The sequence below is a fragment of the Camelus bactrianus genome, chromosome 7 (assembly GCF_048773025.1).
Source record: "Camelus bactrianus isolate YW-2024 breed Bactrian camel chromosome 7, ASM4877302v1, whole genome shotgun sequence".
NCBI classification, from domain to species: Eukaryota; Metazoa; Chordata; class Mammalia; order Artiodactyla; family Camelidae; genus Camelus; species Camelus bactrianus.
Window position 1 is genome coordinate 72,130,548 of NC_133545.1, and position 24,380 is coordinate 72,154,927.

A 24,380-nucleotide genomic window follows, 5' to 3' on the forward strand; every position below is an offset into this window, starting at 1 on the left:
TTAAACGACAATCAGCCATTTTGCAGACGGGCTGAAGGGAACTAATTTGCAGCAGAGTTGCCTCTAAGCACAGATCTATGAAGAAAGTAACAAAAGGGATTCACTTACTTGCTGATGGGTAACGAATGATCCACCTAAACCAGGAAGGTCAACATGAGCGACCACGTAATCGGCAGCAAGCTCGTGCCCGGCACTTGACACGTATCTAACCCTCATGACAATCCCTATGAGACAGATGTTCTCTGCCAGTTTCACAGATGAGGAGATTAAGTTCTCCAGAAACTTAGAAATGTGTCATAGTCATCCCACCGGTTAAAGTGTTGAAGTTGAGATTCAAACCGGATTCTGCCTGCTTGAAAACCAGGATCTTTTAGCACAGAACAGTGAAATGGAGAACATCGACCTAGAGACAACCACAACTAAAGATTCCTGGCCAAACAGGAAACAAAGCATATTTCAAAACATTAGAACAGTCTGCTGAAAAAGAAGACAGCAAACAGAAATGTCTCTGTGTCTCCTAGGAACCAGCACTGAGTGTACTGCTCGACCTTGAGCTGTGGTCATCTAGGATTTAGGCTTTTCTAGACACCAGAAGACAAAAGAAATAGTGGGGTGAGGAGTCAAGCCACAAAGTCTGGCTCCAAAACAAAGAATCAGCCTCAGGGCTCTGGTCCCTTTCAGCATGGTGTCACTTAGCCAAGCCTACCTGGACTCGGGCCTGAATAGGGCACAAGGGCACTGCAACAAACAAGCGAGTGAAACATAAAAACAACTTTCACAGAAGTCTCCATGGGACTGTGAGTGCACAGGGCACTTGTGTCAGCAGCTGTAGCCCAAAACAGTACTCGACTGGACATGGGAAACATCACAAGAGACGTGGAGAGGTCACAAGACAGACCAGCGAATTCAAGCTTGGACACTAGCAGTCCCAGCATGGCTGGGTGGGCAGTGAGCAGTGGCAAAAGCTAGGCCATTGCTGACCTGGACAGCCTCAGACAGCATCACCCCTGCGAGCCACGGCCAGTGCAGGGAAGTGACAGTGTCCATGCAGAAGCCAAGAGAGAGAACACAGCGGGGAGATTCTCCCTGACAAACCCCAGGATGGACTAGGAGGAATTTGAAAGATATGGATTTTCGGAGGCTGGCAAGAGTGGCTTAATGCATATTGAGAAAACAGTGTTTTGCCATTAGCACTGTGACTTTTTATTTAAAGGTCACTCTTTGGAAAAGAAAAATTTAATTATCTAGAAACACTGTTAAGTATTAGCATACTGATTATGCACACAGACACCTCGTTAAGAATTTTGGAATTAAAAAGAAATTATTTCATTTAAATACTCAAAAGCCCTCCTTTAGAATAAGTACACTTATGCACATACTTGGGGGCCTGTTTCCCCCTAGAATGATGTCTTACATCTTAAATCACCTACCACTAGATCCGGTGGTACAAAAACCTCTTTTCTTGTTTTCTTTCACTTCTTCCAGCAGGATGCATGGCACATGATAAGCAGCACACAGTAAGTGCTGACTGAATACAGCATATTTATTTAAGACGGGGAAGACTCTGTCTGGGAGAATTGTGCAAAGGAGCAAGGCCAGCTCCAACAGCCCTGGTTTTAATGTCACCAGAAAGAGAGGGAAGCCTGCCTGCTCATACGTACATTCACTTCCTAATAGTCTGCTCAGTGACACGCTGAATTCTCTATTCTCTTAGACATTTAGCTGCATAGCTGTTATCATTCTTTCTGGAATGCCATTGCTACTTAAAATTTCAAAACCTCAATTATAATCACTGATCTTTAATAATAAAGACACCAGCCTACTCGTTGACTTTGACACCTTAATGACTAAGAGTGCAAAGTCTTGAAAACTAGACTATGTAAAATATATTTAAGGAAGGTAAGCACATAGGAGTTTTTGTTTAACCGTGATGACATCATTTGATTTCAGAACAAAAACACCACCCGAACAACCAAATTCTGAAATCACTAAAATCTTTATTATAGACCTGGCACACACCAAAAAAAAAAATCATTTTTTTGCTTTATATATGTATTGTCTGATAGAAATAGAGAATTGGAAATTATCTGAAATTGATAATACTATCAAAGAAAATTTTGTTTCCTTTTTTATGTAGGAAAAAACAATTCAATTATGAATTAAATATCCAAATAACAAAATAATTCATGTATTTAATTAGTATCAACAGTTTGTCCTTATTCATGTAAAGAGATTCTATTAAAAGCATTAAAATTTTCCTTTTACCAAGGAAAGCTCAATAATTCAAAAGTTGTATAATCCCATCTATTGAGTCAGTAATTTTGAAAAATCTCTGCACTTTAGTTAGAAATACATTTATAGACAATCCACTTAAAAACGAATTCAGAAGCAGGCTAAAATGAAATAAAGAATAACCAGTACTTTATTTTTTCCTGTAATGTGTAATAGGTATTTATGCTCATAGTAATAGAGTTCATTAAAGATGACACTATATTTTATAAAAAAGAATGTACTTTTAAGATGGTACATCTATAACTTAATAAGTCCAAGTCTTTCACAATTAGACTCCATATATAATTCTGGAACACAGCCCAGAAAGCTACTGCTGAGGCCAAAGCTCTAGTTACAATAATCAAAATCTTGCTAAGTTCTTGCAACTTGGAGAAAACATCATTTTCAAGAGAGATTTTATAGTTTTCTCTTAAATGTAAAATGTACTCATCATTTTCATTACCATAAACAGAGAAAACAACCTTAAAAATGATACAATTGGCACAACATTGTAAACTGACTGTATACTTCAATAAAGGTATTTTTTTTAAAAGATACAATTGAAGTGTGTTATCTCTCAATTGTGATCCTAAATAAAGTTACTCTAGTAAAGAATACAAATTATGGTAGAAGCCTGTTTATCTAAGAAGTATCCAAATAAAACACCAAAAGCCCAGATAACTTCTGTCTGGAAATTAATGTATACACAAGAGTTCACAGAATCAGGTTCTGTCATCCCATCCCTGCCACTCTTTCCAGGACAAACTCCCAAGAGTCTGGGAAAGACTTGGGCTTTATTTCTAAAGTCCTTGTGTACTAAGTGCAGTTTATCACAACTGCACCAAATACAAAATTCACCGTATCTGCACAGAGGCTTTAAAGCACACCCTTAACATTTAAAGCCCAGAATTCAATTAAGCACAAGCCATTATAACCATAAAAATAACAATTATAATAAAGGTGTATTTCTCCATTTCTTTCCTTAAAAAAAATCAGTTTAGTGACTATATAAACCTGATTTCCAAAGAAACTTTCAAAAGCTGGCTGCTTTAAATTTTTCTAGGAATCTTACTAAAAGAAACAAAAGAGAAGTCACAAAAGATTGAGAATGGGAAAACTAGACAATCTTCTAAATGCAAGAAAATAAAGTATTACTTTCAGCTCATTAAAAAGTTGTTCCTTTCCTTCCCGACCACGGCACAAGGGATGTATCTCTTTTGGACAGTTTCTGGAGTGAAGTACCTAGGGCCATATTTCAGAATGTTAAGGCCGTTAACTAATATGACCCTTCAAGATCACCAGAAACACTCCTTTGCATATTTACAGTATTTTAGCAACTGGGAGGGAGTAAGTATCCTTCCCAAGAATCTTTGACTTACTAATCATCTGTTTTTTCTTGTACAGAATCAGAGCAAAAGAAAACCCTCAAGAAATTCCGGGTTAATCTGTAGAAATGTACATGGTTTTAATTCCCATTTGATAATCAGACATCAGTGTTCAAATATACTCACAAGGTTAGAAAAATACAAGCATTAACTACAGCTTACCAATTTATAAGATATACATTTTAAAACCAAAACCTTAAACAAATAATGTAAAACTGTGCGTTACGTCTGTATCAAAGGAAAAAAAGAATTCACAGTTAACATGAATACTTTGATTCTTCTTGAAGTGTACACTAGACATGATGAGCTTGATTGATTTCATCTGCCCTCTTGGGTCTGTCATCATCATGCAGGGGCCAGTTTGTCAGCGAGAGGGGTATTTTTAGATTGTGGCATATTCTTAACAATTTAATATTTTAGCTACCTTGGCTAATGGGAAAGTCACTGATGTAGGAAGAAGGTCGTTCTAAAATAAACAGTCCGTAATTTTTCTATGGTAAATATAGTAGAGTAAGTATAATTAACTTTCTTCAAAGATTCAGGATATTTAATCAGTTTTTAAAAAAAGAGTAAATTTTTCATTTGAAATACTTCAGCCTTAGATTTAGAGATGGGATAGATGACAGTGAATCTATACTAAACTGAGATTATTATATCCTGAGGTAGGTTTCTCATGCTTAACAGACACTATTTTAATGTGCATGTACGATTTAGTCTCCCCTTAAAAAAAATCCAGTTAAAACACTTATGTATATCAGTTAATATTTGTGTTTTAAATTATAGTTACTCTTTCCACATAAGACATATTTGTTACTTTGTTCAACCAATATTTACTAAATGTCAACTCTTTACCAAGCCCTGCCCCCCAATACACTCTTTAATTTCACAAATGCAAAAGCCCACATGAGATAACAGAAGGACAGCAGCTTACCTGAGATCTAACCATAGAAAGCACTGTCAGGCAGCACACCCAGAGGGGTAAGAACCTGGAACCTGACAAGGAGCTACACAAGACCCAGCCTGGCCACGTACTAGTTGTATATCCTGGGGCAAACTGCATACGTGTGGAAGCCTCTGTTTCCTGCTTTGTACCAGAAAATTAACATTATCCACCTTAATTCTAGAAAACTGAAGGAAATAGGGTCCATGAAAAAGAAATAGAGAGAGGCAATGAAGGTAGAATGAAGAACATAAATATTAAAATAGAGAAATGAAGTCAAAATAAACACATCATCCCAACAGTCTTGCACGCATCCTTTAACAACTTAAGGGCTGAATAGGGATGAGCTCTGAATCTGAAATCCAGGTGCCTCCCTGTATATGTTCACATACCACCCCCTGGCATTTATCCCTCCCATAAATAATGTTTCCTCTTGCTTTGTTTTGCCACTAAACTCCTTGAGGGCAGGAACCATGTTTGATGCATTTTTGGATCCACACACTTGACACAGCCCATAGCAGACAGCAGCTAATTTAATGTCTGAGTGATATCTGCATGTAAGTCCAGATACACGGTCTTCGCATATAAAATTAGGCTACTTGGTGGGAACAGTACTGGGCCTTATGATTCATGACATTACAGATGATGCCTCAATGAGGTATTTATTCCAATGAAGGTGGAAGGAGGGTTTTGCAATAACTCAGAGAAAGTAAGAGGCAGAACTGGGACATCTGGTGGCATGTGGCCAGACAGGTATGCCAAACGCAAAGTCAGGTACACAGCTGACTCATATCACAACCAGCACAGAACGAGTCACGTTAATGAGAATTGTATACATAGTTTTGTAATCTTTTTGGCTTTGTGGTTGCTTAGGAGTAAGAAATGTGTGATTTTTATGCCTAATTACGTGTTTGCATAATTGTATATACTTAAATGATACTGCAATACATTTAAATCAATATTAAGAATCTATAAGAATTGTTTCCTCTTTACAATAAGAATCCAGATATTCAATTTTGACAAAAGTTGTCCCAAACTCTACTAATGAACAGACATGGGCAGAACTAGAAATAGATAAGGATGGAAGAGTATTCCTAGAAAGAGGAACAGCATGAGGAAGGGTATCAATACAGGAAGGCATGTGAAGTGCTCAGAGAGTGCCTAGGGACAGTCACAGGAAACGTGGAAGGGCAGGGGAGAAGCCAAACCACAGCAGCTCCTGATGACCAAAGTCATAAAGGTGCTATCCTGGAGATAATCAGGGCTACTAAAGACTTGTGAGCAGTTACTGATAAAATCAAAGCTGTCATTCAGAAGGATTAATGTAGAATGAAGGGTGGAAAGTGTGTGGGCATGAAGACCTGGTAGGAAGGTCTGACAACAGATTAACTTATATGAAAATGGGAAAAAAAAAGAGGATGATGGACAAGGCAATGGAAATGAGAGTAAAGAGGCTTAGGAAATTAACAGATGTGAAAGCACAGAAAAAGAAGATGCCACAACTGACATGAGTTAGCCCACAATCACAAAGCTTCTGTATACTTATGAAATATTTGTCATACAGAAATATAAGAGAATCACCACCTGTGTGGAGCATCCAGGACCCTGCTTGAGAAATAAAGCACAACAGCTCCCTGGATACCTCTCCCTGATCCACTTCCCTCTCTCCGTTCTCAGAAATAACGAGCACTTTGAATTTGATGTTTACCCTCCCCTGCATTTCTTTATACTTTTGCTATATACGTCTGTACCAATAACACATAAGCTTTCAAATCTTTTAAGCCAGTATTTAAGGAAATACTCAGGAATACAGGCAATATCTGCATAAAATATGATCATCTCTGATTATAAAACAGAAGATCTCAATTTTCAACATTAGTGAGATCAAATCAATTATAGCAGATCTATAAAACAGATTATTATGTAGCCACTAAACTCGAGATTTATAGAAAACACTGAATGACAGATAAACATTTAAGCCAAAAAAAAGTATGCAGTTACATAAATACACAGTATCTTGTCAGCTATTAAAAATACATAAAGAAACAGACTCGCAGACATAGTAAACAATCTTATGGTTACCGGGGAAAGGGAGTGGGAAGGGGTAAATCTGGGAGTCTGAGAATTGCAAATGTTAGTCACTATATATAAAAAATAGGTTTAAAAAAACAAATTTCTTCTGCATAGCACAGGGAACTATATTCAACATCTTGTAATAACCTGTAATGGAGAAGAATATGAAAATGAATATATGTATGTATAAGCATGACAGACATTATGCTGTACACCAGAAATTGACACATTGTAACTGACTGTACTTCAATAAAAAATGCATAAAGGAAAGAAACTTACTCAAAGGTTTATTTTCCCATATGTCCAAAGTGCACACATAATACTTTATAATTAGAAAATATAAAACAGTCTGCTAGCCCTTTCCTTGGCTTCACTGACAAGCAAGCTCAGTGACCCTGCACTGCTCTCCCACCACAGCTGCCTGGACCAGAAGAGTGCATACTTGACCAAAAGGTGGCCTGACTTCACCTACCCAAGACCTAGGACTCCACAGCTTGGGGCAAAAGTTGAGACGGGCAGATTCGATTTATCAGATTTTGGGAAACTAAGAGTTTGGGGCAGCGAGTGGTATGAACTGAGCTTAACGGTCTGGAGTGAGGAAACCAGAAGCTGGATGGAAATCATGAAGGCAGTGCCATGCGGCCCCAGAACCAAAGGTACCAGTCCTGGCTGCCAGCCCAACAGCTTGTAACAGTTTCACCCGTGGGCTTCACCTGAGGTTCTGTAGTAATGACGCCCTCTTTGCCAGAGCGAGCTTGAGAAATATCTCTTCCTGGCCGGCAAAGAGCCCCACCTAAAAACAGAACTGTTCTTCACACACTTACCCTGTCAGATATTTACTGTATCTTTCAGCACAGATGTCATTTTATTTTAAGAGAATGATATATAAACATTAAATATAAAATTAGAAAAACACCTAGAAAGGAAGAAAAATACTTTGTGAATATTTCATGCCCAAGAAAGGTGAAATGTGTCTTTTATAAAGTTTCTATACTCAAGTTTTAACAGTAGACTGCATTAAAGTATGAAACAATCTTGGGTCCGTATCATATAGTCCATTATTAGAAGACATTCTGAACAGTACTACATTAACACAGAGGCTCTGGCTGAATGCTTCAATTTAAGGCACACTCATCAAGTTCAAGAAACTTAATTATAGTAAACTAAACCTTGAAAATGCAATAAGTGTAAATGATATCTACGTTATTAAAAACCTACTTTTCAGCACCCAAAGTAATAAAATACCTAGGAATAAATCTAACGAAGGAGGTGAAAGAATTATACATGGAAAACTATAAACCATTGATGAACGAAATTAAAGACGACTTTAAAAAATGGAAAGATATCCCATGCTCTTGGATTGGAAGAATCAATATTTTTAAAATGGTCACACTGCCCAAGGCAATACACAGATTTAACGCAATCCCTATCAAATTACCCAGGACATATTTCACAGAACTAGAACAAATCATAATAAAATTTATATGGAACCATCAAAGACCTAGAATTGCCAAAAAGTTACTGAGAGAAAGAAAGAGGCTGGAGGAATAACTCTCCCAGACTTCAGACAATACTACAGAGCTACAGTCATCAAGACAGTATGGTCTTGGTACAAAAACAGACATATAGACCAATGGAACAGAAAAGAGAGCCTAGAAATGAACCCACAAACTTTTGGTCAACTCATCTTTGACAAAGGAGGCAAGAATATACAATAGAATAAAGACAGTCTCTTCAGCAAATGGTGTTGGGAAAACTGGACAGCAGCATGTAAATCAATGAAGCTAGAACACTCCCTTACACTATACCCAAAAATAAACTCAAAATGGATCAAAGACTTAAACGTAAGACAAGATACAGTAAACCTCCTAGAGGAAAATATAGGCAAAACATTATCTGACATACATCTCAAAAATTTTCTCCTAGAAGAAATAAAAGCAAGAATAAACAAATGGGACCTAATGAAACTTACAAGCTTCTGCACAGCAAGGAAACCACAAATAAAATAAAAAGACAACCTACGGAATGGGAAAAAATTTGCAAGTGAAACCGACAAAGGCTTGATCTCCAGAATATATAAGCAGCTCATACAACTCAATAAAAAAAAATAAACAACCCAATCCAAAAATGGGCAGAAGACCTAAATAAGCAATTCTCCAAGGAAGACATACAATGATCAATAGACACATGAAAAAATGCTCAATATCACTAATTATCAGAGAAATGCATATCAAAACTACAATGAGGTATCACCTCACACCAGTCAGAATGGCCGTCATTCAAAAATACACAAATGACAAATGCTGGAGAGGCTATGGAGAAAGGGAAACCCTCCTACACTGCTGGTGGGAATGCAGTTTGGTGCAGCCACTATGGAAAACAGTGTGGAGATTCCTCAAAAGACTAGGAATAGACTTATGCCCCGCTCTTGGGCATATATCCAGAAGGAACCCTCCTTCAAAATGACACCTGCACCCTAATGTTCATAGCAGCACTATTTACAATAGCCAAGACATGGAAACAGCCTAAATGGCCATCAACAGATGAATGGATAAAGAAGAGGTGGCATATGTATACAATGGAATACTACTCAGCCATAAAATCCAACAACATAATGCCATTTGCAGCAACATGGATGCTCCGGGAAAATGTCATTCTAAGTGAAGTAAGCCAGAAAGAGAAAGAAAAATACCATATGAGATTGCTCATATGTGGAATCTAAAAAAAAAAAAAAGAAAGAAAGAAAGAAACAAAGCATAAATACAAAACAGAAATAGACTCACAGGCATAGAATACAAACTTGTGGTTGCCAAGGGAGTGGGGGGTGGGAAGAGATAGACTGGGATTTCAAAACTGTAGAATAGATAAACAAGATTATACTGTATAGCACAGGGAAATATACACAAGATCTTATGGTAGCTCACAGAGAAAAAAATGTGACAATGAATATATATATGTTCATGTATAACTGAAAAATTGAGCTCTACACTGGAATTTTACACAACATTGTAAAATGATTATAAATCAATAAAAAATGTTAAAAAAAAAAAAACCAAACTTCTCTTCAATCACAGACTACCTATGTGGGAAACACGTGACAAGTAATTACACCTATTTCTAATCAAAATGTTTCATCAAATTAGCTGGCTCCCTCGTCTGCACACTTATCCACATGATATTTAATGACTGAAACTATCATAATTCTAAATACCTAATCTTAACTTTCAGAATCCAGACAAACCATTACATTAGCTGATTTTTAGCATACCATAATTCTTAAAATATTAAAGTTCAGCTCTCAAATTACTCCCCCCTGGATGTGAACCCATTCTAGAAATTTCTCCCAGCCTCTGCTATATTCAGAAAAAAAGTAAGCTGCATATCTGACCTCATTCAGATGTTTGAATTTTCTAACATTTTTGTTTTTTATTATAACGTCTGTTCACTAGTGAACAAGAACATCCACACACTCAAACAGAATTCAGAGTCACACAAGTCTATGAATTGTAAAGCATAAATCCTACTGATTTTCAAAAGGTAGCCTCTATGAAGAATTTCATATTTTTCAGAATCACTCTTGTTATACTGCTTACTTTTTAGACTAGAGCCTAACTTATTTCAGATGTGACTGCTAAAACTACAATGGGCTACGTCTGTTGGCTGATAACCTTTCAGGAAATTAGTTCTGAAATACTAAGCAGCACCATGTGCGTGGTATAAATTACATGGCATTCATTACTTATTCTCTGGTCTGGAAGTTTCTGAACAGCTTTTGGCGAAAAGCAATAAAATTCAACCTGACATATAAAATGCAATCATCCAAAGCAAAGTTAAAATGATCTACTACAAAGGCTTAGTAAGACAAATGGCAGAGAGGAAGAAACCCAGAACCCATTTTTATACTTAAATTTACAACTAAGCAGGCCAAAATAACCATACTGTTCTTATCTAATGATAAAATGCTTAAAGAATGTTTTCTCTACTTTAATTAATATCAACTTCCCAAAGACTGCTCCATTCCCAGATACCCAAATGCAAGCCATAGGGTTGGCATTCTGTAAGTATTTCTTGAATGAATCTACATGTTTCATAAGAACCAGATGCCATAACTAACGTAAGGTAAGCCCAGCCAGCTAATGATACTATGATGAAAGCATAAGTTACAGAACATTTATCCTGTATTTAATCACATTTTGTAAGTACCTGTCAGTAAATATTAATGTGACGGATGGTTTTCTAAGATCAGAATTCCCATTTAAGGGCAATGGAAATCATGTTTGTGTGCATCTAGACTAGGAGAGCTGAGGTTATATAAAAATACCAATGACTATAAACCTCCTCAGAACTTGCAACCATCTTTTATTTATTTCTGACAAAGGAATTTCATCATGAACTTTACCAGATGAAAACGTTCATAAAAAAGTTATTATAAGGTCATATTCAACCTGACCTGAATAATAATATCATCAAAAGAAGGAATACACTTTAAAAAAGTCTTGCTAAATACAAAGATAATTATCACTAATTACAGTTTATGATCACTTTCCAGGAAGCACATATTTCTGTGCAAGATAGGATCAAATAGTTTTTCTCAAAATGCACTATTAAAACAAGGTTCCAGATTATCATTAGAAGTTTAACTACATGACAATAAGTGGGTACATATGCACACACATATGTGAATGTATAAAACATGAGTGCTTACTTCATGCAAGGCACTGTTAAATACTTTATTGATAAGTTTATGGGAGGCTTCACAAATATGGCAAAGACAGAATAAGTGTTGAAAAATGCTTATAAAAAAGGCAGAAAGATCCAGGAGGATCACGTGCTCTAGGACTTGGCTTTATGGAGTATGGCCTGTGGCTCAGCAGCCAAGGCAGCCCCTCTAAGCCTGTGAGAGACGCAGACACTCAGCCCCAGTCCAGACATCTTGAATGAGAACCTATGTTTTTAAAAGATTCCAACTTATTTCTATACATATTAAAGTTTAAGAAGAGCTGTTATGAAGATAAAGGTGAGCATATGGGGAGCAGGGAGAACATACAATTAGGACAATTGTAAAAGAAAAAACCTAGCTTCAGAGTAGGAATATAAAGGAAAACAGAGAATGTAATGGAGAAATATTTTGAAAAATTATTGTGTTTCTTTTATCTTCTGTATTTACATGAAAAATGGGAAAGAGGCAGATGGGGTACATGAGTGCCATCCAGACAGACATGGATTAAGACAAGCGGCTGACCTTCCAGGCGCTACACGGCAGAGGCTGCGTGATGGTCTAGGAGCGCCTGCACAAGGCAGGGGGGGATAAGGGAGGCGGGAGTCACCTCCATCCTGATCCCCTCTCTGGGCCAAGGTTTTAGGGTGAACGGTATGTCAGAGAAGATGAAGAGACTGCCAAAGGCAGAGGGGCCTATTTGGGATCCTGGGAGAACAAGGTCGCCTAGGCAGCAACACAACCAAGCAGCCTGGTGGAGAAGCGAGGTTCTGCAAAGAGAACACCTGAGCTCATCAAGTCTCCGCAGCGTCTCGGCACCACCGCAGAATCAATGCAACAGAAAACCTTCCACATGCCTGAGGTGACTGGAGCGGGCAGAGCACTCAGGATGGCTAAGACCTGGCTACCATGTCCTGGCTCTGCAGTGAAGGGCTGGCTGGGGAAAAGTGAGATCAGGAGTGCCACAGCATTCAAGAGAGACAAAGAAGGGACAAGACAGCAAGAGAGATGGTCCTGGCTGTGACAAAAATGAGACATAATGGACCAACAAGGAGGTTCACACTTAAGCAGTGGATGCCAGCAGACAAGAAACAAGCTGGCTGCCAGGGTCATGGGCACGATGGAAGTAAATGAGGATCCCCCAGAGAGATCCAGGAGACCTTCCCCACTGCGTGTGTGTGCACACGCATGCACGTGCACACATGCACACACACAGCCCCCAAATCCTAAGCTGAGGCCACATAAGTAAAGGGTGGAGGGAGGCAAAAAAAAAAAAAAAAAAATGCACAGGAATAAAGGGAACCATAAATAAGCTTCATGTTGCTGGATGATAAGTGAGGCATGAAAATAAAATATTTAGAAACTGAAGTCAATGAAGCTTCTGACTAACTGGATGTGAATGCAGAAAAGAAGTCAAGGACTGGTGGTGCCACAAACTAAGAAGAAAACAGAAGGAGAAAGTGTTTGACTAAGTGGGTGAGTGATGATGCCTTTCGTTTTTGGAACATAGTGTTAAGAAAAATTAGAAATAAACCTGCCCTCCACCTTCAACCTGCAAGACTAAAAGAAAAACTGCTGGCAACCCAGGGATTCACACAGACCATGTGCTGGTTAATATACGCTCACGACTGAAAATTCCAAGAGGATATAACCTACTTATCATGAGAGACTGTCAAGACACTTCAAGTAGCTAAACCCCCCAAAATTCAATTTTTCGCAAAGAGACTATGAAATAAGTGTAGTATTAATGACAGTGACTTTTTTTTTAAAGAGCTAGAAAATACAATAAACTATTTTTAAAAGAAAGATTAAAAAGAGTTCCTAGAAACAAAAATGTCACCATTAACAGTAAAAACTCAATTACGCTAAAAGGCACATTAGTTTATTACTAAGGAGAGAAAGTAAACTAGCGGATACCTAAGTAGTACAAAAAAATAGGGAGATAAAAAACTGGAGAAAGGTTGATACAGAAGAAGCCCAACTAATTATAAAAGAAATTCCAGTGTACTGAGACTGGTCCTAAGATATCGTCTCTTTAAAAAAAATATTGGTATGAGTTACATGAGTATCTGTTGTATTTCCCAGTACTTCTGAGTCGTTGAAAAAGTCCACAATTTTAAAATAAAAACCAGTTTAAAGAGTGAATGGAAAGTGAAAAAGTAAAGAAGGGAATGCAGCCTAACATTTCAAAAAGTTGAGATGATAAAATGTGAGATTAAAATTATTCAAGGAGGGTATGAACAGTTTTGCTTGGATTTTATTACTTTTAATGGTGGGCATGTCCTGAGAACGTTTATGGACCAGGACACAGGAGTCTTTAAAGAAGTATAAAGACGGCAGAGAGAATCAGGGAGGACGGGAAGGTCCGGGAGGATGAAGGGGTGGGGCGAGTGCCGAGTGCTGGCCTTGAATCAGTTCCACCAACTCCACTGACCGGTATCACCACTTTTTACTCTCACAATACTTCTCCTGTGGGCATGTCTTGATTTGGCTGCTGATGACAGAGGCGCACAATTTGTGAAAACTCAGTAGATCAATTTAAAAATGCACAGAATTGTATGTAATTCTTAAATAAGATTAGCTTCAGAACTACCAATCAGAGGGCAGTTTACTTCTAACTACTATTATATTACATTGGTCTTAAGTGCCATCTGCATACAGGTTCCTTGCTTCTCAAACACATGAAAGGCTGTCAAGCAAAAGGCGTATGTCCACACAAGAAAAAATATAATATAGGTAAGTATATTACTAGGAAAAAAATCCGGAAGGTACCTTAGAAAGGCAAGGTAAATAGAGAAATTCCAGGTAACTCAAGGCTAAGTCTTAAGGAACTCCTTTGAAAAATTATTAAAAGGCATGAATACTGTCACAGATTCAATGCTTCATTGTTTCTGTTATCACTTTACAAGGAATGCTGCTTCTCTTAAAAATAAGTACATGGTAATTCTGGAGTTTTCTTAGGAATCTCTTTGAGTTATCAGCAGAGGGAGTTTCAGAAAAGTTTTAAAATTTGTGGGAAATAATCATAAACTTCCCTGATAAATGGCACAGACATTTGAATCAACTCAACGTTTCATAATTTATACTAACAGCTGTGTTCTATTTTAAGAAAGATAAAAGAAAAGTACGCAGGAAATTATTGTATTTATTCTAAAAATGGGTAATAAAATCAAGATAAAATTACTTTTAAATCATTTGTAAAGTTTTATAATTACTTAATATTCACTCTCTACAGAACTCTTCGCCTAACACAGATACTGACCTGGTCTATTCCCAGTAGGGAGTCTGTTAAGAGAAATCCAAGTCCCACAAGGAAGCTGTGGTGGGATCAGAAACTAGTAATTACGACTGATTTCAGACTTTTTGACATCTTTGCTATGTATACACCCTTTGCTAAGAAGAGCCAACAAAAGTAATGTCTGTGACCATAAATGGATCAAACTGCAAGGAGTCAGGGCAAGAGGGCTGATCCCAAAGTGTCTCTGAAGTATTTACAGTAACAAGCTTCTGTTTATTAAGAAGTTACATGCCCTGCTCTACTGCAGCTGCATCAGCTTACTTTGTCCCCCAGCCTTATGAGGTAGGGAACTTCATTATCTGGCTTTTATAGAAAAGAAAACTGAGGCTTAAAGAACTGGATAACTTGCCTAAGGTCTCAAGGAAACCATTTTGCTGCCTAAGTTCTGGGTCAACCACCTTTCCCAACTGGAGTCTTCCTGCAGAGCTAAAAAAACAAACAAATAAAAACAAAACAAAACAAAAAACACCTTGGAGGGATAAAATTCCTTACATGTGGAAAATGGTAAGAAAACTAAACTGTAAAAAGCGAAGTCTCTTCTGGATTGTAGGTTTCTGTACAACACAGAGCTACGGCCAATCAGGAGCCAAAGTCAGCTCAGAAACACATGAAGGAAATGAGCAGATTTATAACCAGTCATTTCTGAGAGGCTTGCTACCCCCACCCTCACCCCACAGATAAGAATGAAGACCTCGCTATTAAAACTCACCTCTCCTGCTACGTCTTACACCACTTCTCCTTCATTTTCCATGATGATGAGTTATCTTTATGTACAATTTATTTCCCTAAGTAAACTGTAAATTCTCTTAAGGATCTGGTAAACTTAAGGCATAACTGGACACCAAACACATGGGACACAATTTACAACTGCCACGAATGACAATTCTCACACAGAAGGACAGGTTAAGACGTAAAGAAGACTGTAGTGAACGTCTGAGCACCTTGCTGGCTCCCGAAAGCCCAAGTTATGCACACCCACATTGTCCTGCAGGACAGATACGGTGTGATATTATATGTAATGTCTGGTTGCATTACTGTGTGTATTTTAAGACAGCATTCAAATTAACATGTCAATTAGCAATGCAACAGCCCTGTTGAAAACAGTGTGTCCAGAACAGACAAATATAAAATCCATATTTTACTCCACCATTTAATTTACCAAGAATCAAAATATTTTTTCTCATCAAGAAACAAGAATTTGGTCCTCTAAATTAACTTCATTTTTTTAGAACTCTGTTAGGAATAACGTAGCAGGCTTCAGTTACTCTAACCAGCAAGGTATGAAAGAGATAAATGGGGATGCAATGGGCCAAAATTCACTGAAATTACCCAAAGCATAAGGAAAATACAGCAACTTTTTCCCTTTAAAAGGCTATTACTAACAATTCATCATTTGACTAGTCACTCATTTAATTAAACTTTATGAAAAGACTAGTATGTGTCACCTCATTAGGTGATAAACAAGTCAGACAGGATTTGTGTTCTGATGAAGCTAATCCCCATGAGAGATGCAACAGGCAACAGACAACAAAGAAGTAAACATATGAGGTGATTTCAAAATGGTGTGATCTGGAAGGGAGAGGAAGGAAGACTACTTTAGACTGGACAGTCAGGAAGAACTTCATCAAAGATGAGTCAAAAGCAAAGTCTTTTTCTTACACACAACGTCCCGAGTGAGATGCCATGATTTCAGTACGAAGCATCAGAAACTCGTGGTTCTGCTGTTCCCTGGACAGTCATAAATTACAAAGGACCAAAGAATATAAAATTACCATCTTCATGCATTCCCTAGCGTTGTATATGAGATGTCAATGAGGATGCCTGAAGTAGGGTGTTGCTACAACGAATCCTAGAACTGTGGACATGGCTTTGGAATTAGGCAATGGGCAGAGGCTGGAAGAGTTTTGAGCAGCACAATTGAAAAGGCCTAGGTTGCCCTGACATGCTGTTAAGAGTACAGATGTTAAGGGCTCTCCTAGTGAGGGCTCAGAAGGAAGTGAGGAACATGGTAAAGAAACTCCTGCGATCTTAGAAAATACCTAAACCACCATGAACAGACTTTCTACATGCTGCTGGGGAGGACTTGGAGGGAAAGAGGGGAACACGTTATTAGAAACTAGAGGAAAGAGGATCCCTGCTGTAGAGCAGCAAATCTTAAGTCAATTATGTCCTGCAGTTTACAAGTGGAAAGCAGAACCTGAAGGTATGAACTTGGATAAATAGACGAGGAGCTTTCCATGCAAACTGTTGAAGGTGCGACCTGTTCTTTTCTTGCTGGTTATAGAAAAACGGGAGAGGAAAAGATAAATTAAGAGACTACAAAATGAAAAGAATGCTGTAAAATCACCATCACACAGGCAAAAAATAGGCTGATAAATGTACTCAGCCGCAAGCATGTGCTACCTTTCATTAAAAAGGAAGGATGACTTGAAGGGAGGAGTCCAGCGCCCAGAAGGTGAAACAGGGAGTCCCAGAGGATTATTCCTAGGCCTTGAAGCCTAATGCAGTCTGCAGAGTGCAGAGAACTGATGACTCCTTTTTTCTTTCCACTTTCTCCCTTTTTGAACGACTATAACTGGTACCCTATGCCTGCCCTCCCATTCTGCCCAACAGTAAGCTGTATTCCAGGAGTCATGTTTTCTAGTTTCATGGGTTCACAGATAGAGAGGAATCTGGTCCCAGTCTGGATTACACTGAGAATCTTACCCGTTCCTGAGTTAGATTCTGAGATCTAGATAAGATTTGAGAGGTCGAGTTGATGCTGTAAGAAGTTGAGAATTTGGGAGATGTTGGGATGGGGTAAATGCATTTTGCATGTGGGACGGACACCAATCTTTGGGAACCAGAGGGCAGACCACAGGAGGCAGAATGATAGCCCCCGAAGATGCCCATGTCCCAGTCCCTGGAACCTGTGAACATGTCACCTGATGAAGCAAATGAATTTTGCAGATGTGATTAAGATAAGGATTTTGAGATGAGACTGTTATCCTGGATTATCTGGGTGGGCCCAAAGTAATCACAAAGGTCCTTATAAGTGAAGGAGGGAGGCAGAGAAAGTGAAGCTATAAGAGAAAGACTTCACCAGCCATTGCTGGCTTTCAATAAGGAGAAGGTGCCATGAGCCAATGAAAGCTGGCAGGCTCTAGATAGAGGCTGGAAAAGGCAAAGGCAAGGATTCTCTTCTACAACCTCCAAAAGAAAAGCAGGCCTGCTGGCATCTTGATTTCAGCCTGGTGTAACTTTCCGATCTACAGAAATATAAATTAATAAATTATGCATTGTTTTATGCCGCTAAGTTTATGGTAATAAACATTCATTTTAAAATTATTTTTGCCCATTTCTGTTAAGCTTTTAAATTAGTATTTAACAAATTAGGACAGAAAGCAGCCTAAGCACTGTGAGATTAGGTGCAGCTGACCCTAGCTCCTACAACTCAAATGACATCTGGGATCCGAGCTTCACCAACGTCACACTCTGGGAAGTCACACACTGGGTAACTGCATGCCAGAACAGGTAACCAAGAAATATGTAACCTAGAAATGTGACAAATACATTCAGGTCTTCCCATGTGAACCTGTGGTATCTTGAATTTCTCATGGCAGAGAGAAACGCATAACAAAATAAAAATTAAGACTGTTTGGATACTCAACTGTTGTCTTAAAAATTACAGAAATCTTTTTCAGGTTTAAATAATACCTCCCACTAGATCCTGTCATTGATAAATTAACAAGACTCCTGCTCTTTATTTATAGCTAAAAGGCCAAAAGTAAAGATTAAAAAAAAGAGATCTATCCTTACCAAAAAAAATTCTTTTAAGGAAAAACACTACAAAGCTGTAACAACATAGCAGACCCTTCTCCAGTGAATATCCTGTCATTTTCTCAAGTTTATCTAACTTATCAAATAATGACTGCCTTTTCAAGTTCTGATAAATATAAAAAAAAATTGCTTAAACCAAACAAGTTACTTTTAGTTACCATGAGCTTATTTTGGTTGTCACTTCCTCATTGTTTGCATGGTTTGGCTGGTAGTTATTTATTCCCATCAATACTGAAAATGGTAAAGTGTAAGGTTTATATTCTAGGTAAGTCCTTATCCTATGCAAGATATTCACTTAACATAATTAAGAACTTAATATGCACATGACAAAGTATAATGGTTGTTAGGGAAACGGATGACTCAGGGAGATCCTGCCCCTGAAGTGCTCACACTAGTCGGGGAAGGAGGGCATAAAGCTAAGTAACACCAGAAACCACAGTGCAAATACGCTCTGCTGTGTGCCAACTGTTCCTGCTTGGAGGAGAACAGTGCCCTGAGGAAAAGAGGATAAGGACAGAGGGAAGCCAGGTCCAGAAGAAAGTTTCTATTCTGCAGGCAATGGAGAAATCAAGAATGGTTTTCTGAGCAAGAAATTAGCATGATACCTACAGCAGGAAGAACAGGCTAGAGGCAAAGACCAGAAGCAGGGGAGTCCACTGGAATTAGGCTGCCAGGGGCAGAGGAGAATGTGAACTGTAAAAGTGAGAGTGAAGAACAGAGGATACAGAAAAGTCAACACTTTCAAAACATATGTGAACACCACCTGTGGCTTCTATCAGAGTAACTGCTAACACAAGGCAGATGAGGGAGAGAGAGGCATATTACCTGCTGAAACACCAGGTCCATTCACTCACTTAAGGAAAGGGGCTTTCTGACACCTAAGATCCCAAGCCAATTTAAGGAAACAGCTACAGCAATGCAAAATCAGAAGTCCCACAATGCCAGAATTTCTCAACTAGGGGAGTCATAGGGCAAGTTTAAAGGGAGCAAAAAAAAGATTAATGGTGTAGTTTCTCAAGTAGCTGGTGGGTGGCAGTAATGGAAAAATATTCACCAAGCACAAGAGATCAAGTCCCTCACCTCATTTTCAACCAACTTGTAATATTTGAACCGAGTTAAAGGAGATAAAAGGTGTGGATTTTTATTTGTTTGTGGGAATGAGTGGAGGGAAGGAAAATGAGGTGGAATGAAGGAGAGTACCAAGCTCAAAGCTTCACACTGAAATGACTTATGAACAATTAATTCATGAAAATTTTACTTAGATAGAATCTAACCCCACATGTCTTTGAAAATTATCATAAAATATTTAATAAGTACCTATATGCACAGCATAGTCTCACTGAAACAACAGTCTAGGCCTAATGGTATACCCTTAAAAGGATAAGTTGTAATATCCTCAAAGACATAACAATAATGATGATTTCCCCTGAGACAATTAGCCATATATACTGGAGAGAGAACTTCCATTATTAAAATGTTTCTTTATTTAGGATTATATTCTAATACTAAAGCCTGAAAGCTAAATCTAAAAGGCTTGAACCACCCAAACCCTGACCTAATTTCCTTTAGGTCAGTGATTAGACTAGGTCCTTTTTTTTTTAAAGGCCTAATTCACTGCTCCTAATAAGGATAATGAAGTACTTCTGATTTAAAAGATACACATATATATAACAAACATCCAGTACCTAAATCTTCTTACTAATAACATTTGTCTCATATCTGAATTTCTCAACCCAGGTGTCTAAAAAGACAATACATGCCTTAAGAAAAAATGAAATATAATGAACTATTTAATATGCTGTCTTAAATGTAGTTTAGAGGCTTTAAGCCTTAAATGAAAAAAAAATCATTTGATGAGAAAAACAAAATGACTTAAGAGGAAGGAGACCTGATGTAAAGAAAACTGACATTGGTAAGTTACCTACAGAACATTTTATATTTCTAGTTGATTCAGTTGCCGAGTTTTATATGGAATGATTTTACTGACCTGCTTACACATACAACTTTAAACATCCAAAAAACAACCAAAGGTTAACACTTCACTGCTAAAGTCAAATTAGGGGGGAAAAATGTTTTCAAACATTCCAAGAATTAAGATTTGTGAAATAAGCCAGCATTCTATTTATGGAAAGTAGAGTGTTGGAACTCTGGGCAAAAGGGTAGAGCAGAAAGAGAGTAAGACAGATGAGGAGGAGGAGAAGGGGAGATGGAGGGGCAAGAAGGGGAAGAGGACTGGGAGGGAGAGAAGAGTGTTGGGCCAATAAGACAGGGATGTGACAGGATTTTTACAGAGAAAAGATGTAGGGAAAAGCAGAGGGCTAAAGCTAGAAGAGACTTGAAGGAATTCAGTTATCCAAAGATTAAAAAAAAAATCATTTTGAAAGCTTTCTAATGTTACTGGCGTGGAGAAACAAAAATTCCCTACTTCTAAAAATCACGATTGTGCTACACCTTTATCTTGACTCTCACTACAGTTGGCTGTAGAGATACAACTTTTGGTTCTATGTTAGACATTCAACTATACTTGTTAGTCTAGAACAGTGAATCTTGGCCAAGATTAAATTTTGCTCCTAGTGGTCATTTTTGGGGGTTATCTGGAAACATTTTCTAGGGTCACAGGTGGAGGGGACTGCCAACTGGCATCTAAAAGGTGAAGGCCAGAGATTCTGCTAAACGTCCTACAATGCACTGGATTGCCTGCACAGCAAAGAATTATCCCATTCAAAATGCCTGAAGTGTTAAGGTTAAGAAATACTGATCTCTTCTGAATATAAGCAAAATCCAATTCCTTGGACCTTTATGCCACTCCCATCTCTCTAACATATCTATTTAAAGCACAAAACACCAAAGGACTCATTTTTCAATTGCTTTAAACATGGTGGATGGCTGGCTCAAACTGAGAGTCACCCAACACACTGAAATAATATGCCAGAGCAGGAGTGCAGAAATTGTAGGAAAATAACTTTTTAATCCTTTTTTTTTTCTTTCCAATTTTACCTCAAGCACATTCGATTCGAAAGAGGAACATCTACATGTTTTCATATCAAGGTGTGTCTCTTCTGTGCTTAATACACTAAAAATACACCGACCTCCTCAAATGACAGTATTTCTTATTAACGTAAAAACTTAAGTAAACAGTATTAAATGAGGAAGATTTATGCTGGGGGTGGGGGTGGGGGGTGAAGAAAGCCACCAGGTCTTTAAAATGCAAAGTTATTTCACAGTTTGCTTGCAGAATGACTCAGATCATTAATACTTTTAGTCATCCCAAGTTTGCTGCTTCTAAACCTACTAGTAATGGAGAAAAAAACCCACCATTTTTCCTGCAGTCATTAAGCCAATGAAACAGAAGCTTACTGAAAACAGGTTCGTGCAATAGTATTTCTCTTTTATTCTGTTATAAAAATAAAAGCAATCACTGGGAGTGCAAATGAAGATTCCGAGAAATCTTTCACCTACTTAACTACCTGGAGAAGGGGGAGCAAACAAAAGAAAGCCCTAACTCATACATCTACGAATGTAGATACATCTTAAACTGTGAATATTTTCCTAAGGTATCTCAATCATTCTTACTTTTTTCACGTTCCCTCCCTTCAAACAACCGGAAAAGACCTCCACATAGCGTTTCATCTGAAGAACACTAAGAACAAATAAAAGCCTTGGGTGTACCTGGCAAATCTCATTCATCACAAACTGTGGCAGCTGAGAGAGAACCCAGTTGTCCGGTGTTACCCATTCGCACTTTTCACATCGGTTTTCACCGCTCGAGTATCTTACTGAAGCCAATTTTACCAAACTTCGGTGGCTTCCAGGTCCTCACAGTATAATCAAGTATCCAGCACAGCCTACTTCCTCACGCAAGGTAACTATAATCAGTGCTCCTTTAACACTTACTGAGTCGCCACAGGAAGTTCACAAGGAAGACACATTTCAGCCCCACGGAGGCCCCACAAAAGGCGCACTGATTTCACAAAACGTGGCACTACTGACATGGAAAAAACCACAACCTCGATACGACACCTAGTGGGGGGGCGGTGCTTTTATTTTCTTGTCGCTAATGCCCTTTCATCTTTGTAAAGCTGAGGTAACTTCAAAGAAAGACGTTACTCGCGATCCTCGGCTCCTCGCGCGATCCACACGAAGGCACGCGAGTGAAGGGAGGCTCCTGCCCCATCGCGGGCGAGTCCCCCGCCCGCCAGCGAGGAGGGAGGAAGGCACCGGGGAGAGGGGTACCCGCCTCGGCGCGGCGCCGCACCAGCTCGCGCTCCCAAACCATCCTCCCGCGCTACAAGATGCGCCCTCGGACGCTCTGACACGTTCTCTCCAGGTTTCCCAACGCCGAGGAGCCCGCAGCGGCCGCCGCGTCGCGCCCGGCACACCCGCCCGACCCCCAAGGCCCCTGGCCCCGGGGCGCCCCCGCCCGCCCCCTGGCCCGGCGTCCGGCCCGGCAGCCCTTACCAAGAAGCAGCAGCTTGACCTCGCGCGCCGCCTTCTCGCCATCCTCGCGGAGGTTCCGGTCGATCATCTTACTCCGCTCCACCGCCGCCTTGTCCTCAGCGCTCAGCGTACAGCCCATTGTGCCAGGAGAGAGAGCCGGCCGCCGCTCCCTTCAAGTCCGACGCGCCGCCTCGAAACACAGGTGAATTCTATCTGGATGCGGGCGTTCGAATTCCTCCCGACGCCAGCCACACCACCCCCACCCACTTCCAAGCCGGAGCGACGAAAGCGATGTCTCCAACAGAGCGAGCAGCACCGCGCGGCTCTTCCCAGCTGCCGGGTTCCGTTCCTCGCCTCCCTCAGCACCCCCAAAGTCTGGGTTCCGAGCCTTGGGTACAGCGCCCACCGCCCTCCTGCCGGTGGCCGCGCTGCAGCCTCAAGAAGCCCGGCGGAGCTCGGCGTCCGCGCGCCGCCGCGGCCCCGCCCCTGCCCGCCCCTCCCGCCACCCGGCGACCACTCCCAGAGCGCGCGCCCGCGCAGCCGCGGACCCCGGAGCCGCGCAGCCCCCGAAGACCGGCCACCCCCGCGCGCGCCGGTGGGGCGCGCTCCCGGAACCTCGAGCTGACCGGCGATCTCCCCTACCTCGCTTCCTCCGCGGGCGTGTGATAATTTCTTCCCGTTTACTCACACCCTGGGATGTGTGCGGACCTGCCCCTTCGGGGTGCGGGTGGGAGAGCTGCCAAAGTTGGAAACCGAAAAAAGCCAGTCCTGGGCGTTTGAGCATGCCCAGCTCCGGCAGCCGCGCAGGGGCTTTCGAAACGTAAACCCCTGTCGGCCGGTCTTCAGGGCTGTGGGAAATAGAGGGAGCTGGGGAGCGAAAGGAGCCGCGGCGAAGGCAGAGGTAGGGACAGCTCGGAACAGAAAAGCCTGGGGTGGAGAGCCGATCAACTTTCTTCCGTTTTTTTCTTTCCTTCTCTCCTCCCTCCTTCCATCCATTCTCACGGTCCTTTTGACAAGGAGGGAACATTTTGAAGGATTTCCCCAAACCTGAGAAAATGTAAAACAAAGAATCACAGAGTATACTTTTAAATGACAAGACCAATAAAACATACCCACACAAACATTCTGCTCCACGACATAACCGACCTCCTCTGGAGAGTCAACTAAGCTTTTAAGCCAAGTTCTGAACCAAGATTTATGACCATGTTCGTAAACCATAAGCCACAGGGCATGTCATTCCTTCTTGCAGGCCTTGGCTTTAACTGACATGCAGTTGATCCACATTATGGCGGATCCACCTCCTCCCAGCTGTACCTGGTCTGGGGGAGAAAATAGCTCCTGAAGCCACCGCGCAAAGAACAAGCGAAGGTTTAAGATGTGGTCTCTCCCTGTCACTTGCACTACTACACCTTTCCCTTACAGACATCGCAGGAGATGTTG

General features: G+C 40.0%; 1 protein-coding gene across 2 annotated transcripts in view; it reads right to left on the reverse strand.

The window, feature by feature from the left end:
- Positions 1-23,828, reverse strand: part of GNAI1 (G protein subunit alpha i1) — a 71,385-nt gene extending 47,557 nt beyond the window's left edge. Inside the window, exons 1-2 of one of the 2 annotated variants that reach the window (XM_074367571.1) lie at positions 23,583-23,828; positions 22,962-23,130 (exon numbers count right to left, since the gene is read on the reverse strand). In XM_074367571.1, coding sequence (XP_074223672.1) covers positions 22,962-23,079 — 118 coding nt within the window. In that variant the 5' untranslated portion in view covers positions 23,080-23,130; positions 23,583-23,828. Of the gene's footprint in view, positions 1-22,397; positions 22,423-22,961; positions 23,131-23,582 lie in introns of those variants that run through there. The other variant, XM_045510465.2, reaches the window with a different exon arrangement.
- Between the last annotated feature and the right edge of the window lie 552 nt (positions 23,829-24,380).